The sequence below is a fragment of the Cyclopterus lumpus genome, chromosome 7 (assembly GCF_009769545.1).
Source record: "Cyclopterus lumpus isolate fCycLum1 chromosome 7, fCycLum1.pri, whole genome shotgun sequence".
NCBI classification, from domain to species: Eukaryota; Metazoa; Chordata; class Actinopteri; order Perciformes; family Cyclopteridae; genus Cyclopterus; species Cyclopterus lumpus.
In genome coordinates, this window is record NC_046972.1 from 18,125,124 (window position 1) to 18,142,477 (window position 17,354).

The 17,354-nt window shown below is 40.4% G+C and overlaps 1 protein-coding gene across 1 annotated transcript; it reads left to right on the forward strand.

The window, feature by feature from the left end:
- Positions 1 to 4,402: 4,402 nt before the first annotated feature.
- ada (adenosine deaminase) lies at positions 4,403 to 16,958 on the forward strand. The gene is made up of 11 exons (XM_034536526.1): positions 4,403 to 4,542; positions 8,043 to 8,104; positions 8,637 to 8,759; positions 10,562 to 10,705; positions 10,782 to 10,897; positions 12,664 to 12,788; positions 13,706 to 13,777; positions 14,260 to 14,361; positions 14,681 to 14,748; positions 14,856 to 14,985; positions 16,111 to 16,958. Exons 1-11 carry the CDS (start codon positions 4,498 to 4,500, stop codon positions 16,213 to 16,215), a joined length of 1,092 nt encoding a protein of 363 aa, XP_034392417.1. The 5' UTR covers positions 4,403 to 4,497; the 3' UTR covers positions 16,216 to 16,958.
- The last annotated feature ends 396 nt before the right edge of the window (positions 16,959 to 17,354 follow it).

Sequence of the window (17,354 nt, forward strand, 5' to 3'; positions counted from 1 at the left end):
GGTGGTGGCTATAGAGAAAACCTGTTTAACCCATCGTTTCCAGTTTCCCTCACATGGGGAACTTGAACTGTGAGCCTGTTGCTGACCCCTGAAGCCTTGAAGAACAATGATAAATGACAGCGGTTAGTGGGTTTTCTTTTTTTTTGTCATGCATTAATCTAGAATTATATTGATTTCTAAATTGCTCAATGGCCTACCACTAAAAACACACATTTTAGCGCCAGTAGGTGGGGCTTAAGTCTGAATACATGTGTATTCATTTGATGTATTGCTTTTGCAAATATGTTTCAGTTATTTATAGTCATAGTCACTTTTGTTCATGCTTGAAAGATCTGAGCATCCAAAACATTACTGTTTCACATTTATAGTTTCACAACTTGCGATGTAATTTTTCATAAGATAAGATAAGATAATCCTTTATTAGTCCCTCAGTGGGGAAATTACATACCAAAGTCTCAGTTGTATCGCCTGAAGAAAACTGCGAGCACAAGTGAAAGTGCAATCTGATAAGGAACATGATTTCCGTGTCAAAGGTGGTTCTTTGCAATCTCTCTTATCTTTAATGTTGTGAGAAAAAACTACCCGCTGGATGTCTAAACAAATACTTTACTGAGAGGAATCACTGCAGTTTTTCTCTGTTTCAAAGCAGGAAAATTATGGCAAAGATTTACTCTGTCAGCAGCAGACTTATTGGCAAAGGAAGTGGTAGACAAGAAAGTTACACACAAAGATATTAATGCTGATCAGATCAGTTTCAGGACAGAACACCGCTGGTTAAAATCTTAAATCTTTTTGATTTAAGATTTCAAAGATTGCAAAGAACCACCTTTGACACGAAAATCATGTTTCTTAACAGATTGCCTTGGTTTCACTTGTGCTTGCAGTTTTCTTCAGGCGATACAACTGAGACTTTGGCATGATAAATGAAAAATTACATCACAAGTTGTGAAACTATAAATGTGAAATAGTATTGTTTTGGACGCTCCTTGCACTCCCTGAGCTTCACCTTCAGGTCGCGTTGGACTCTTCTGAGCACATCCCAGTCCGTTGACTCAAAGCAGTCCTGCAAGGTGTCATTAGCCCCCCGAGACCAGCTCCTAACAGTCTTGGTGGTCACAGGCAGCCTCTGCACCAGATGCTTCACTGCTGGGTCTGCTGCTTCATTTCCTTGAGCTACTGATGTTTGTGAATTCTGATGTCCTTTGCATTTCATCACTGCTACTTTGGTTGGTAGTAGAACGGCATTGAGCAATCGTTCCAGTGGTTCTTTATGTTTCACAGTTGTTTTTGCTGTCGTCAGAAAACCTCTTCTCATCCATCCACATGTATTTGTGCCTTGAACAGTCAGAATAGATGTTAATGCCATTACTTCAGCTAGTTGTGCGGAAGCTGGTTGTAGGATGATGGCTGCTTCAATGGTGACATGCTTTTTCCCTTTTTGTTGTATGACAGAGTACGCAGCTAGGTTTCCTTCTTCACCTTTGTGGCAGCTTCCATCAGTGAACAAAGTCATTTCTGGTTTGTCCAGCAGGGTTGTTTCTAGATCACTTCTGATTTTGAGATATGTTCTTGCCACTGCTTCACAGTTGTGAGGTATGTTTTCATTCACAATTAGATCTTCTGCCATGTTGATTGCTTCATAGGCAAAACATTATGTGTGGCTGTTTTGGAGATATTGGCTTGTCTTCCTGCAGTCATGGAGAATGCACTTGATGAATAGGCTAGGACGCCATGTTCCGTGTTAACTTTCAGTTCATGACACATTAGCAAGTGTGCAGTTTTTTCAATTGATTTGTTCAGGGCTGCTATGTCTTGTGCATCCTGTTTGTCCTCTTGCAATGTAATCCAGTTTTGAGCTGTAGTACATCAATGGTCTCCTACCTCTCTCCTTTTTTTCTGGAACAATACTGCGGATACCATCGCATTTGTTTCAGAAACATCCAGGTCGAATGGTTTCCTGTTGTCAGGAGTAGCGAGATGTGATGCTTGACCTAGCTCTTTTTTTTTTTGTTTTAGTGAAGGCCTTTTCTGCTTCTTGTGTCCAATTTAGAGGTGCTTTCATGTTGCGGTTTCTGCTTTTGATATAGGAGGTCTCTGAGTGGTTGTGTCAGGGAGGTGTAGCTAGGAATGTAATGTCTGCGTTTGAGAGCATTTCTTGTACATTTGTTAGTTTTGCTCCACTTAGAATGGTGGATTTCTGATCAGCTGAGAGAGAACAGGAGTCTCCCGAAATCATTCTACTTCTCGCTAACAGGCTCTGGCTGGCAGCTGATAGGCATGAGGGATGTTGTTGTCCTCCTCTTCCTCTGAACTGTCCTCTTCCTCTGTAGTAGCCATGTCCTCCATTTTGTTGATTTTGTATGGCCCGTCTGCAGTCTCTTGCCCAGTGTCCGTCTCTTCCACAGTTGTGGAAAGGAGAGATTGATTTTGACTTCCTTGTCGGCTGGCTTCATTTCTCCTTGTCAGTTGTATTCTTTCCCTGGTCACTTCTTCATTCTCCCGTTTCGTTATTATGGTAAGGTTGCCTACTTGTGCAGTGAGGATGTCCATATATGATCTGTCGGTGTTGAATTCAGATCCAGGGTTCCTCCTTTTACTTCCAGTATAGGTGCCTGTATCTGGGGTCCAGAAAGATTTCCTGCTGCATAGGATGGGGGGGTTTTAAGGATGGTGAGGGATGATAGATATACTCTATACTCTCTTCTTCCATTGTCCTTTTGTCTGGGGCCCATGCTGGTGTAGTTTTGGTTGTGGCCTCTGGGGTTGGAGGTGGTGCTATGGGGGGGGGGATCAGCAACAGTGGTGACTGCACACATGTGAGTGATTTTTATTCTGTTCATTCCTTCTACTACTGTTATGTGCGCAGCTGCAGGACACTGGACCCAAACGCCGTCAACACTGGCAACTGTATTGCTCCACAGGATTCAAAACAAACAAAACAGGCTCACACACATGATCTTCAATGATCTAGACAAGACGAACCGACCAAGGGGAATGACATGAACAGGACTTAAATACAGAGGGCTGGTGCAGGTGATTGGACACAGGAGGAAACAATCAGGGACAAGGCAGACAATCACAGGGACAGGAAGTGCAGAGAAACAGAGGACACAAGAGACAAGGACTTCAAAATAAAACAGGAAACACGACACAACACTACAGATCCACTACAGATCCTGACAACTACTTGTCTTCCCATTGCTAAATCTGTTTCTGCTTTCTGTATCTGGTCTTGACTGGCTCTAAACCATGTTTTTCTTTTATTCTCCACTTCAGCCATCTCAAGACTCTGGTTAAGGATCTTCAACAGAGTTTGTCTCTGTTCTTTAGTGGGGAGGGTCATATGAGATTGGTTCACCAGTCCTTCTTATTACCATTTGAGAATGCGCTTTCTTATTCTTTTCTCTGTCTTTTTTCTGTCTTGTGGTGTGGTGACATCATCAATCTTCTTACATAGCACATCAATCCACGCTGAGGGTGTTGGAGGGGTAGCCATCTTGGGATCTGACAATGTGCTTATAGATGTGCCTACTGTGTGCTGATGTGTGTGCAGAAACTGCTGGTTGGAACAATAATCACAATGCTTAATAAACTGTAGCTTGAATGTGAAAACAGGAGATCAATCACAATGTTTTTTTCAAACTGCTGCCTAAATGTAAAAATAGGAAAACCAAACCAATGCTGAAAAGCTATTCTGGGAATGTAATTCCTGTAATATCCGCTAGGGGCGAAACATTTTACTTTGAAAATCCTTAAGTGTATTCTATCAATGGTGAAGAAAACAAGAAAATGGCGATAGCCAAACTACCAAATTTGGGCTCCAAAACGGTAGTTCACAACCCAGTAGGTTATGTCACAGTAACAGTAAATGGATTGTACTTGCGTAGCGCTTTTATAGTCTTCTGGGCACTCAAAGAGGTTTAGTATGGTTCAATAGGAGGTAAATCCAGTATACCAAAAATAACAGGATGTCTGAATGCATCCTGTTGCATTTTGCAATTGTAGCAGATTGATGAGCAAATGTATTACATTCCACCGCTACACATATGTGACTCTTAAAAAAAAAAAAAATCCTTGCTCTCAAGACTCAATTTCAAAATTGTACCCAGAATGACAGTTTTTTGAGCAACCGACTTTGAACCACACAAACACTGCAAATTAAAGCCTGACACCAAGGTTGGATATATAAATCAATTAGACCATCGGGCAAAGCTCGTATCACATGGGTTCAAAGCTGCTGCCACAAAGAGCCGTTAATCCTGCTGCAGTCTACATGTGTTGGTGCAAACTGAACCTGCGGTTCTGTGGCAGCCTCCCAGTCTGCTGTACAGTACCACCAATGCACTTGGTGGCTGCTTTTTGCCCCTTGATAATAGGAGGGCGTGTCCTGCAGTCATGCATATAATAGCCAGACGGGCAGCGATAGGCTTCGGCTCCCCTGTCCTCAGCTCTCTGTGCATCAGCAGATTCACCGGCAGCCGCAGGCTCTTTACCGCGATGGCCGAGCTCCCGTCCGATCAAGTGGTATTCAACAAGCCAAAGGTACGTCAGCAGCGGATGGAACAGTGGAGTAGTAACATGGAAAGGAGGTGAACAACTTTGAAGAAAGACGGAAACCCCCAAAAAAACATCATTTACCGCCATCGGCGTGTGTGTGTGTGTGTGCGCGCGCGCGCGTGTGTGTGTGTGCGTGTGGCTTTAAAACACAGACGGTGAAAAGGTGATGGAAACTACTTTTTACAGATACTTTTTTTTTTTTACTGAGAAAAACCACACACTTATGTAATTCTGCATTAATGCATTCGTGTGGGATGAACCCTCTTATTTCATGTGAGCTTCTCTTCACTGCAATATAAACACAAACAACACTTATTCCTCTGTTTTCTTCATGGTAGTTTTTATGTTATCTGATACAGAGACGGCTCACTTACATAACCATGAATTGAAATATGAACCTGTCCTTTTCAGCCATAGTTTCACTTCAGGACAGGAAATGTACACACTGGTGCCCTGGAGTCTCAGAGTTGACTGAACATATACCTAATCTGCTGACAATAAAACAGGAAATGACACCGCAAAGAGAGAGTGGGCTGTGTGTTTGAGAGAGATAATACATTGTAAAAGGAGAGGCCTGGTTGATGTGAAGGCTGCTTACAGAGATAATTTGATTAAATATTAATTTGCTGTTGTGGAAATGATACCACTTGTGGAGCGATTGTCTGTCGCAGCAACCATCAGTTCACCATCCATGCTTCACCTGTGTTGTTTCTTCATTGTATTGTCACAGCATAGTAGCTACAAGGTTATTACAACGTGTGCTCATGTAGTAAGTGGTGTTAGTGGGGCCGCTACCCACGATTATATTCATCATTGATTAATCCCTTGATTATTTTTTCTCAATTTATTGTCAGCAAAAAGTGAAAAATGGCCATAAAAACGTCATGAAACACATCTTCAAATGTCCAAAATGAAAAAAGAAAAAAATATGTTGATATCAAACAAAGGAAAGTTGCAAATCTTCGCAACTGAGAGAATAACACCACCGCATATTTGACATTTTTGCATTTAAAAAAATGACCGTGACAAGTTATCGATAAAGAGAAATAGTTGGTAGTTTACTTTCAGGCAATCGACCAATCAACTGTTTCATTTCAGTGAGCTTCTGTTCTGGTTCAGAGTTACACTCTGATAAGATACAACTAGTTCAGAGGAATCATATTAAAGGACCGCTGTGTACGATTTTGGCAGATCTTCTTGGAAGAAATGGAATATTATATTCATAATTATGGTTGAGTGTATAATGACCTAAAACTAAGAATTGTTGTGTTTTCTTCAGTGTTAGGCAACAATTAGCCCTTCATATCTACAAATGGAGCAGCTCCTCTTCTCGGAATTCACCATGTTGCACCGTCATGTTTCTACAGACCAGAACTGACAAACCAAACACGAGCTTTAGAGAGGGCCTTTCACGTTTCTCCGTTACCTGAAGGCCACCGTAGTTCTCTGACACGCATGGAAAGGGAGGGGTGAGCGGAAGGGTGTTCAGTCCGCTGCAATCTGCAACCTCATCGCATAATAATCCAACTGGGAACTAAATACTGTTTTGTATAGATGTAAACGAAAGACTGACACAAGCCGTTTCAGTTTCACGAATTTCTTCTGGTTGTACACATTTTATCTCAAGATAAGATGGACACAGCTGTACAACATGTTCATGTTTGTACATTCTATTAAAGTAGCACGGCAATAAGGAAGCAGGTTTGAATAGTATTTGGCCTTATCTTTTATTATCTATTAACAGGTTATCACAGGGTACATTCTTGATTCAGTAATTTATCATTTGACCTACACTTAATCAGAGTATGTGAGTATTCACATTTGTGGATCTGGAAACTTGAATTTTTTAATGTAATGACCCAACTATTGAGCAATTATCTAAATAGTTGTTGATTCATTCTCTGTCCTTTTGAGAAATCGATGTATTCTTCACTCGTCCAGTTGTGCAAGTGGGTAAATATTTTCATGAAAAAATATTCCACCAAGCCTTTGTGCAACCACACCCCTTTTTATATGTCAAGAGGTGAAGGTAAAACCTCAAACATCTGAATGGAGCTTAACTGGAGTCATGAGAAGGCTCATTCACTGCTTCCTTAAACTTTAAAGATCCAACATTTTATCATAATAGAGAGAATAGTGTGTTAATGTGTGACTCCCATCACTCTTAGTCAAGTTGATAGTGAAAATAAGATTTTACAGTAAAAGAACGTTATCTAGAAAACGTTCGCTGCTGTGTAAAATCAAAAAAGCAGCGTTCCAAGCTGCTTCTTTTGCTCTTTAATTTAGTCCAGCATTAACTAATTGTCTTCTTCTTCATTGCTCCCAACCAGAAAGAGAAATGAAATGTATGCTGTCGGAATTTCTTTAATTTCACCTCACCCTGACTGTTGAGCAACGTTTAGGCCTCAGCTGTTGAAGGAGAAGCATAGATGTATCGGTGTCATCTGCCCAAATAAATCACTGCTCTCAGTGCTTTAACCAGAGCCAGAAAATATCATCTTCTTTAACCCTTTGCTGGCCTTTTTACCACTTGCTGCTCAGTCATGCATTCTGCATTCATGATGCAGCCAAAACATTCAGCTGCAACACCACCGCCGCTGTGCTTTCTAGCCGCTCTGTTTTTGTAACACCAGTGGGTATCTTCAGGGCCCTATTTCTCTTACGTTGCTCAACTAAGTTGATCAAAAGTCTTATTATCCATCTTAAATTAACACAATGATTGAAATCAGGCTATCCCGGTGTCTCAAAGGCTGATCTGTGCTCAAACCATCTCGTTAATTCGAACCAAATGTCAGTTCACAGGATAATTGCGGGTGCCCGTCCGACTTCAAAAGGGGGAAGCGTCGATCACCAAAACCATGATTTTCTTAAACGAGAATGGAAAATAAACTCAAAGGAAGAGACTCCTTTTTCTCCGCTGAGGAGCAGGAGATGATCATGAACGTATTTGAGGAATTCCAGACCATAATCATGTTAACATCTAACACCGAGTGCTAGACAAGAGGCATGGCAACATATCAGACAAGTTAAATGAGGAATGCTGCGTTCACATGAATATTCACACTGCTTTACTCGCGTGATTTTACTCGCCTGACTGTTTGTGGTTTATTCATTCGCTTCCCTCGTGCTGGAGAGGGGCCGTGGCTTATCTCCATGGAAACAGTTATAACTTCCGCCATCCACAATGGAAGAAATAACCACTATTTCTGCTGTATACTTGTTGTGGAAATCCCACAAATGTCGGAACATCAAATTTTGCAAAACTCGCTTCGAGGAACCGAAAACCCTGACTTGTGTAATCTCATCTGGAAAATTATGCCCCTAACCACGTTAGCCAGGTACGAGAAATAGGGCCCAGTTCTTTACCTCTAAACTATAGTGTACAGTGAGGCTTGGATATATGGCAACATCCATCTGTTTTAAGATAAGTTGTTTTAATTAATTGGTTCATTATTATTATCATCGTGTATCTTTCTCGTCCACAGGTTGAGCTGCATGTGCACCTCGATGGAGCCATCAGGGTGCAGACCATTCTTGATGTTGCCAAGTAAGTTAAGAATTAAGAAAATACGTCATCCAGGTTTCTTAATTAACTGTACTGAAAAGTTTTTTTTTTTTAAAGCACCACTAATAAATCGCACAAACAGGTATGTCGGATAATATTAAATTATTAGATATTGTTGACATTACAAAGTTGTATCCACAAAAGAGGGGGACGGAAAAAAACACTCAGGTTTGTTTTAGTGACTGTAAAATGTGCTCAGAACATGTCTTGGTCACATTTCACGGATAACCAAAATTAAGGGATCCTTCAAAATGTGTTAATGTTTAAAAAGGAATACTGGTTAATTTGTATTAGATATTATGAGTTAATATGGCGAACAGGTTAGCAAACAGATGGCTATGTACAAACCCAACAGGTACGTTAGCATTATTTTGGAGTTGTGTTTATTTCCACCCGATGAATGGCAGTCAAATATTCACTCTTCTCACATTCTGGGATTCAAACGAAACAAAGTACACGTTTAACTTTCCACACGGTTCTAGAGGTGTTCATTTTCTCCCTCTCCTCTTTCCAGGAGACGGGGCATCTCTCTGCCAGCAAATACCGTGGAGGGGATGACGCAGATCATTATCCTCCAACAGCCTGCCACCCTCACCCAGTTCCTGGGCAAGTTTGCCGAGTACATGCATGTGGTTGCGTAAGTTCTCACAAGTCTCCATTAATGACTTTTCATAATTGCGAACGGAGTCGTCTTGCTGAGCAGGTGAACGGGAGTGCAAAGAGCAATATTTTTGAGTGATTTAGAGTCAGGGTCCACCTTATTACAGTCACAGGAATGTTCCTTCACAATGTTCTACGATGAGGGTCAACGTCCGGGCAGTTTAACACGCATGTGCAATTGTGTTTTACAACTATGATGCATCCAAAGTGTTACAACCAGAGTGTGTAGGCTGGTTTGTGATTACAGGGTGTGGGGATTCTAAATGTCAGACATGCAGAGCTGGAAGACATCGAGATCAAGTGTCACCTTGGCAACTAAACTAAGAGGAGAGTAAAGTTGTTTGGGAACCCTTTCCGGAGTCTTGCATTGAGTGCTCCAGTGAGTTGAACTGTTAAGAAAAGACCAAATAAAGTCTTTCAGTCACTTAATAGCCATGAAAGCTTTCAACAATGACGGTCTGTAGTGGCTGGTCTGTAGTGGCCGGACCGCAGCGTGTAGTTGTGCTGAATGGACCCTCTTGTATCAAGGCTCCTGAAAGCCAGCTAGCAAGTTCCCCATGTTGTTGAAACTGCACTGTGGCTTCAACAACATGGGGAACTTGCTAGCTGAGTTTAGGTCATGCAGAATTGCTGTATGAGCTTAGTGGTGGTGAGAGAGTGTGTGTGTGTGTGTGTGTGTGTGTGTGTGTGTGTGTGTGTGTAGGGGGGGGGGGGGCATTCAGACTTGTGTAAATGCTGGAAGTTGCGTTGTTGTCTGTTATATGTGATGTGGGCCAGAAAGTGTGAGTCTAAAGTAATGATGGAAATGGAGCTGTGGTTCTTCTAATATTGTCACAACAAATCATGTCATGCAGCACAATCATGTGTAAAATATAATAAGCATATGGCCAAGGACTTTGACAACGTGTATATATAAGTGAGGGCTCTCCCAGCTTTTTTGAAATAGATAGATAGATAGATAGATAGATAGATAGATAGATAGATAGATAGATAGATAGATAGATAGATAGATAGATATACAAAGAGCGATGAAATGGTTTCTTGAATTATTATTCGATTACCAAAATAGTTGCTAATTAATTTTCTGATTGACAATTGTTGCAGCTCCATCAAACCAATAAACAATAACAGTTTATATGTTTCTTCTAAATTCACACTGTAGTAGAAAAGGTTGACAGGGATAACTTTATATGGCCCATTTTACTTTACAGTTGTTCTGCTTCCTGCTGTGATGCAAATAAAGTGAAGGTCAACACTGCTGTCTTGTAAAACGACGCACTCTGTGAAGCAATAATGTTTAATCAACAATAACTATTAAGACGTCTATTTGCTTTCTCTAAACTAAGTCTACTAGTTGATTTTGATGAGAACAATAATACAGGGTTGTTATGGCCAAACACACCGTTATGACCCTCAGCAAAGATATAATTTATAGATGTAATTTACAATTTGCAATATTTCTCAGCGGGGTAGAATGAAATCAAATATAAATCTAGGATTAGAAATATTTAAAAAAAATGTCATATTTTAAAAAAGCCTTGCAGATTTATTTTCCGCTACTCTTTTTAATCCTTGAATTGATCCTCGAACTGATTTTATTTAGATAAATCACATCATATCAGTAAATACTTATATTGCTAATTTTGAAAGCCAGCATAGTTTAGGTGATGGATTAGCAGTGGCTAATGCTTTTATTTGTAAGCTACCACTGAGATAAGAAATGATCAGAGCCAAAGAGCAATGTTACCCATGTTGTGTTTTTCTTTTGTTCTCTTACAGTGGAGACAGAGCAGCCATAAAGAGGATCGCCTATGAGTTCGTTGAGGACAAAGCCAAGGAGGGAGTGATTTATGTCGAAGTCAGATACAGCCCACATTTTCTGGCCAACACTAAAGTGTATCCAATACCATGGGACCAGGCAGAGTAAGTCTTTGGAGAAAGCTGTAGTTGGGAGGGATGTATTAAACTCATTGCATATTTCTGTATTTTCTTCACTCAGAGGGGACCTGAGCCCGGACGAGGTGGTGCACCTGGTTAACGTGGGCCTCAGTGAGGGAGAGAGGGACTTCAAAATCAAAGCCAGGTCCATTCTATGCTGCATGCGCCACATGCCAAGTAATGAACTGTTCACGCTCCTGTCTGCCCAAACAACATTGTGAGACAGGGTTTCTCACTGTACTGTCTTTTCTTAACGCTCTGCCTCGGTTATTCTTGTCAATTAATGAGCCCCACAAAAACAAAGAAGAAAAAAAAACAGAGAAGTTGTATGCTTATAATGACAATGATAACATGCTGACGTTGACGTCAAGCAGGTATCATTTTTACCATGTTCACCATTTTAGTTTAGTGTGTTAGCTTGCTAACATTTGCGAATTGAACACTAAACACAAAGTACAGCTGAGACTGCTGGGAATGTCATTAGTTTTGCAGGTATTTGTTCATAAACCAAAGTATTAGACAAATTAGAACTTTGACCTGATGAAAAATCAGGGGAGAAACCAAAGTTGTTAGGGTTTATCTTGAGAGTGACATGAACATATGTATTACATTTGATTTTAGTGCTTTCAATAAGCATAATTTATTTATTAAATATTTCACAAAAAAACTATAATATCAACCACCTTGTGGCATGAGAGGAAAATTCAAGGCATGACCAAAGTCAATAGCATTCCTCCTCTAAGGGGCCAGTAATGTTTGTACAAATGTCACGGCAACTAATAATAATAATCTAATAATTGCTGAGATGTTTCAGTTTAGACCGAAGTGTGGGATCAAAGATGGATAATATTGCCTTCACTAGCTCAGAGAATTAGGGCAATGTGCTAATATGTGCTATCTTGGTACTAGTCAATCACTGTGTCCAGTCTACACACTGTACCAGTTAAAATAATGGTTGTAACATCAGCAGTTGCAGCCAGTGACTATAGTGAGAAAGCTGCTGCAAATCCGCTCTGCTCCATTCATGCAGCTGTTTCCTGTGCTGCCCAACAGCCAATCTGTCATTCTGTATTTCACAATACATTTCTTGCACAAATAAGCTGTAATAGAGTGATTACATCTTAAAGTAAGAGACTTCCTGAAAGTTTGGACGTCTGATTTTTTCATTAAACATGAGAATACAAAGTGCTATTTAAGGCAAACATCATCTCACACAAGCTGTTGCGTAACAGTATGCAGTTGGACTTGTGTATTTCTAACTGCAGCCTGATATCGCACTGTGTTCTGATTGTGAATACTGTATGATGATCTGGGACATATGTATGCAACTACTTTGGTTTTGTAAAAGTATGTGTTTTCATACAGTATGTGAAGTTAATATGTGACACAGCAAATGAAAGGAATAACTATGCTTATTTGCAAGAAGATAAGAACACTGATACCACTCTTCAAATCACCAGGTGACCGTTAGCTTAGCTTAGCATAAAGACTGGAAACAAGTGCAAGCAGACTCTATGCAAAAAGAACAAAATCCAAACATTAAGCTGAGCTAAGCTAGTTGGCGGCTCCTGGTAGCTTCATGTTTAGGCTACAGTTCAGACTGGAGTGGTATCAAACTTCTCATCTAATTCTTGGAAACAAAGCAAATGAGCGCATTCCCTAAAATGTTGAACTATTCCTTTAAGAAGTAGTCCTGCTGACTGTCAGCCAGCAGCATGTTGGTTAGCGTTGTCATCATAGGTGTACATTAATACAGAAGGATGTAGCATGACGCCTCAACTGTATTGTCACATTTCATCCGCACATCATCTGCGTGTGTGTGTGTGTGTGTGTGTGTGTGTGTGTGTGTGTGTGTGTGTGTGTGTGTGTGTGTGTGTGTGTGTGTGTTTTAGTTGGAAGGACCTAATTGTGTAGTAATATAGTGTCTGTTTAAAATTCTCCAGACTGGTCCATGGATGTGGTGGAGCTGTGTAAGAAATACCAACAAGGAGGTGTGGTTGCCATTGATCTGGCAGGCGATGAGTCACTCAACTCTGAAGCCAATCCAGAGCACAGGAAGGCCTACGAGGTGAGTGTGTTGACACATCCAACAGACAATCGGACAGTCAAAGCATGAGGATGATTAAAAAGGTGTTGGCTTTGGCGTGTGTTTTTTACTTCAATCACAACCTCACATAGCAATAACTTGTATACCAGTAGTATACAGCAATAATGGTAATAATCATAACCAAGGTCAGCTAAACCACTGGTTCATAATTGTGGGTCCCGACCCCACAAGGGGTAGCCAAAGGGGGGTCACGAGGCCTCCTTAACAACTTTTTAAAGAATATATACAGTTGGCCCATATCTTAGCATTTCACTAATTTCTCGGTTTGCACATATTTTGTTGATTAGCTCTTATCAATAAAACATCAATAAGGCCCGCATAACATTCAAATTATTTGTTCATAATTAAACGTCACAAAAACCTCTTTTAATTAAGGATTTCATGTGTGTATGCTGGTTGGCATATGTGTGTATGACATTTCATGTGAGTGTTTGTACGACTTATTCAAGAATCTACAGTTTACTTTCCTCAAGTTGTATGCATACAGTTTATGATTATGTATTTGTATTTTTCATACTTCAATTATTAACAAGAAGCAAAACTCACTGAGCAGAGTCCACGCTAATATTGATGGTTATCTTCATCGCTACATGACCTCAAGATACCTGCAGATTAAGAAAACCATACTTTGTCTGTCCAAGGTTCAGAATGCTGAAATTAAAACACAAGACAAAGTGCACATGCTGTAAAAAATATTAATTTAATTATTAATTGAATTGCAGCGCCCAGTATCCACATTACACATTTGTTGCAATCCGAAAAGAAGCAAGTCAAAATGATAAACCTCACTGGGTGCTGCAGAATCCCAGATGTGAAAGCCAGATGTTTGGCGGTGCAGTTTGGTTGCTGATGCGTTTTGTGATGGAATTTGTTGACAGGAAGCCGTGCGCTTTGGGATCCACAGAACAGTCCACGCAGGAGAGGTGGGCCCCTCGTCCGTAGTGAAGGAGGTAAGCCGTTCAACAATAACGCGAGACATTTCTGAGAACTTATTTTCTCTCGGCAACTAAACAAAACAATGAAGTGACGCACAAACAATGTTAATTAGTAAACCGGCTATGGCAGGCAGAGATCCAAAAGAAACAAATCGGCCAAGGAGCAGATTCAGAGTGTCTGAAAGTGGACTGAAAGTGGACTGGACGACAAGTGCACAAAAGGCGACATGAACACATACAAATACATGTGTACTAGATGCATATTTTTCCTCTCAGCTGCTGTAATAAAACTGCTTCAGTAAAAAGCTACAGTATGTCTCACTGCCTTAATAAGTGTCCACTCTCTAACTTCCCTCAAAGTGACAGTTCAGCTATGCCACAACAGATGCGAGTGTGCCTCTAGGAATAGCCTGCAAAATTCTGCTGACATGGACAACATGTAGGATTTTGTTTGTGGTCTATAACCTCTTGCCTCTTGACCCGTCTTGACATTTTAGGCTGTGGAAGTGCTGAAAGCTGAACGGGTTGGACACGGTTACAGAACCCTGGAAGATCAAGTTCTGTACAAAAACCTGCTGGCTCAGAACATGCACTTTGAGGTGAGGAACGAGTTATCACCATTTCAATCAAAAAGCTGCATCACCAACGAGGTTATTGATTTCTGCAAGAATGTCAATTAAATCTATGGAAACATACTGAGCCCTGTTTAGAGTTAGCTGCTCATCATTTTGATTACGACAGAGTGGGATTATTTCATCAGGTCGTTATCACGACATAGCTGACTGCACTATTACAACACCGACCAGTAGGAGAACAGTGATACGCTGCCCTCTAGTGGAGCCTCCAGAATCACAGCTGGGAGAAGGAAGTCTGCAGTAATTACGTTTCTCAGTGCTACCTGTGCTGTACGTATTGCAGGTGTGTCCTATTTCCAGTAAATTGACGAGTGCCTGCGACCCAGACTTCACCAAGCATCCGGTCATAAGGTGAGCTGTGTTTATGTTACACGACAGCCTTGTTATTGCCCTGCGTTAAAATAGAATCGCTTGCTTCATTCATTATTTGTATGGATTTCCTCGTTTCCTTTGTGCAGGTTCAGGAAGGACAAGGCAAACTACTCCCTGAATACAGATGACCCACTGATCTTCAACTCGACCCTGCACCTCGACTACAGCATAGCGCACAAATACATGGGATTCACAGAGGACGAATTCAAACGGCTGGTGAGATCAAATGCATGAATAATTACAGCGGTGGTTCACAGGATGAAGGCATTTGAATATGTTTTGAAATCATAGCATGGGGTGTAGATGCCCCGTGCATGATAATGTTGTTATCAGTTAAAGCAGGGGGAAAAAAGCCCACATAAAAAAAGAGTTCCAAAGCCTCAGATTCTTTTAATAATTACAAGTATTAATGTATTTTAAACTGTGTGAAGAATTGTGCTTCTCATCCAGGTTTCATCTGGTTTGCACCTTAATTAAAAAGTTTGACATTTTGGACAATACTCCCATTAGCTCTTTTGCCAAGAGATAGACGAGTATGATATTGACATAACAAAATATGGCCACTCGACCCTCTAAAGCTCACTAGATGCCACGTTATATCTTGTTTGTAAGCACAGCTGGCCCTGACCAATTTGGTGCAATATAGACAAGATTTTAACTGGTACCCTTGCATCGCAACCAATTCCACCACCGGCATGTTCATATACTCACCCAGAAACTGCATAGTTTTATAACTTTGAGATTTCTTCAGGCAGAGTAGATGGCTCGTGCAAAAAAACAACAAAAAAAACATACAAAATAGAACATTTTCAAATTATGTTGTAGGTTTTTCCCTGAACACCAGAAAATAATTATTCCAACTTTTTAAAGGTAGTAACTGACGTTAACTTTAATTTTTTAGTAAATGAGCCAACATTACTATGCGACGGGTGGAGCTGCAACCCAGGAAATAGGGCCTATTCAATACAATCTAAATATGATAAAATCAGATCCACATTTACAAGTTTCTACAATAAGTGATAAACACATGTATGCATCAATTAATATAATATAATAAACATTATTCTGAAAAGTACAATTATCAGTACTTTTACTTCCAGTAAAGCTCTTCTTCGACCACTGGAACATCTCTAGGAGACCGATGTTGTTACCTTTGTACTAAAAGGAAATGTTGGACTGGCTAAGCTAAGCTAACTGGTCATTGACTGGTACAAGGAGTAGGAATCATCTCATATCACTCCATGCAACACAGTGGATAAACGCATTTCACAAATTGCTGAATTTAGAATGTAACTCAAGCACACTAAATGCGCACCAAATATGACTTATTGTGTCTCGTAGAACATCGGTTCTGCAAAGTCATGCTTCCTGCCTGAGAAGGAGAAAAAGGAGCTTGTCCACAGGCTGTATGAGGCGTATGGGATGGTACGGTCAACTGCCTTTTAAACCTGACCAAGAAGGACGTCTGAGGAGGAGGCGTGACCTAACCCAGGGATGAATCACTCTGAACTCTTAATCTCACCCACCTGGCACAGTGGAATGTCTTTCCCTAATTTGTAACCAGACATAGTTTGGATGTCATGGTACTCTGCAAGGTGCAAATTATTGTGTTTATGAAGCTGTTTTTTTGTTGATATGAAACCTCTGGATACATTTTTCATCTTGCGTTTACATCCTGTTGTCAGGAAGAATCAGGGAAGCTGTTGATGCACACTTACTCAACAGTCTGAACACTTTGTCAGCATGTAAGGGAAGGAGAAGTGAGTCTTTGTTCATCTTTTGGAGGGAAGAAATGTGGCAAGGGATAGTTAAAGAATATGCTACCTAAGGGGTTAAATATAGCATACTGTTAATAACCATAGTTTGGTTTTAGGGAGAAGTAATTGAATCAAGTGTCACAAACGTGTGCTTTTTTGCCCTAAACGTGTAACAAAAGGTAAAACAGCTAAATACCAACGGTGTATTCTCACATTAGAACACTAGGGGGCGCACTCCAGTCACCTAGATGGACAAACCAGTTGACTGACTGGTTTTGCACATCGTAATTACTCAATTCTTTTGAATTCTATTTATTTTAAACATTTTATTTCCATTTCACTACTTAAAAGAGCCCTTCCAGTTGTAACAGACACGTTTATGGCACTTGTGAAAAGTATCTTTGAACATAATAAAAGCTATAATTATATGTTTCTGCATGTCAGCTTGTTTCTTGAAAATGATTATCCACAGTATTTTTTTTCAAATACAGTACTTATAGGTATCTTCATTAGAATATGTCACTTTAGTACAAAGCTTTTCAGGTAGCTACTATTAAAAGAGGGAACTTAAACTTAAATCTGACAGATTGCTAATAAATAAAAAAACACATCTCTATAGAAACTGCTGTTCTGATCCTGTTACTTTAAATGTGAAGAGCTAAATGGGAGCGCTGGGCACATGCTTGGTGGAAACGCAAATGCTAGCTTCCTGCAGCCACGCTAATGTACACAAAAGCTGTATTCAATAATGTTTATGGCCCTGGAACAACTCAGCGAAAAATGGACTCGTTAATCCCGTTTGACTTGGCCCCGCTCCAGCTCCGATAC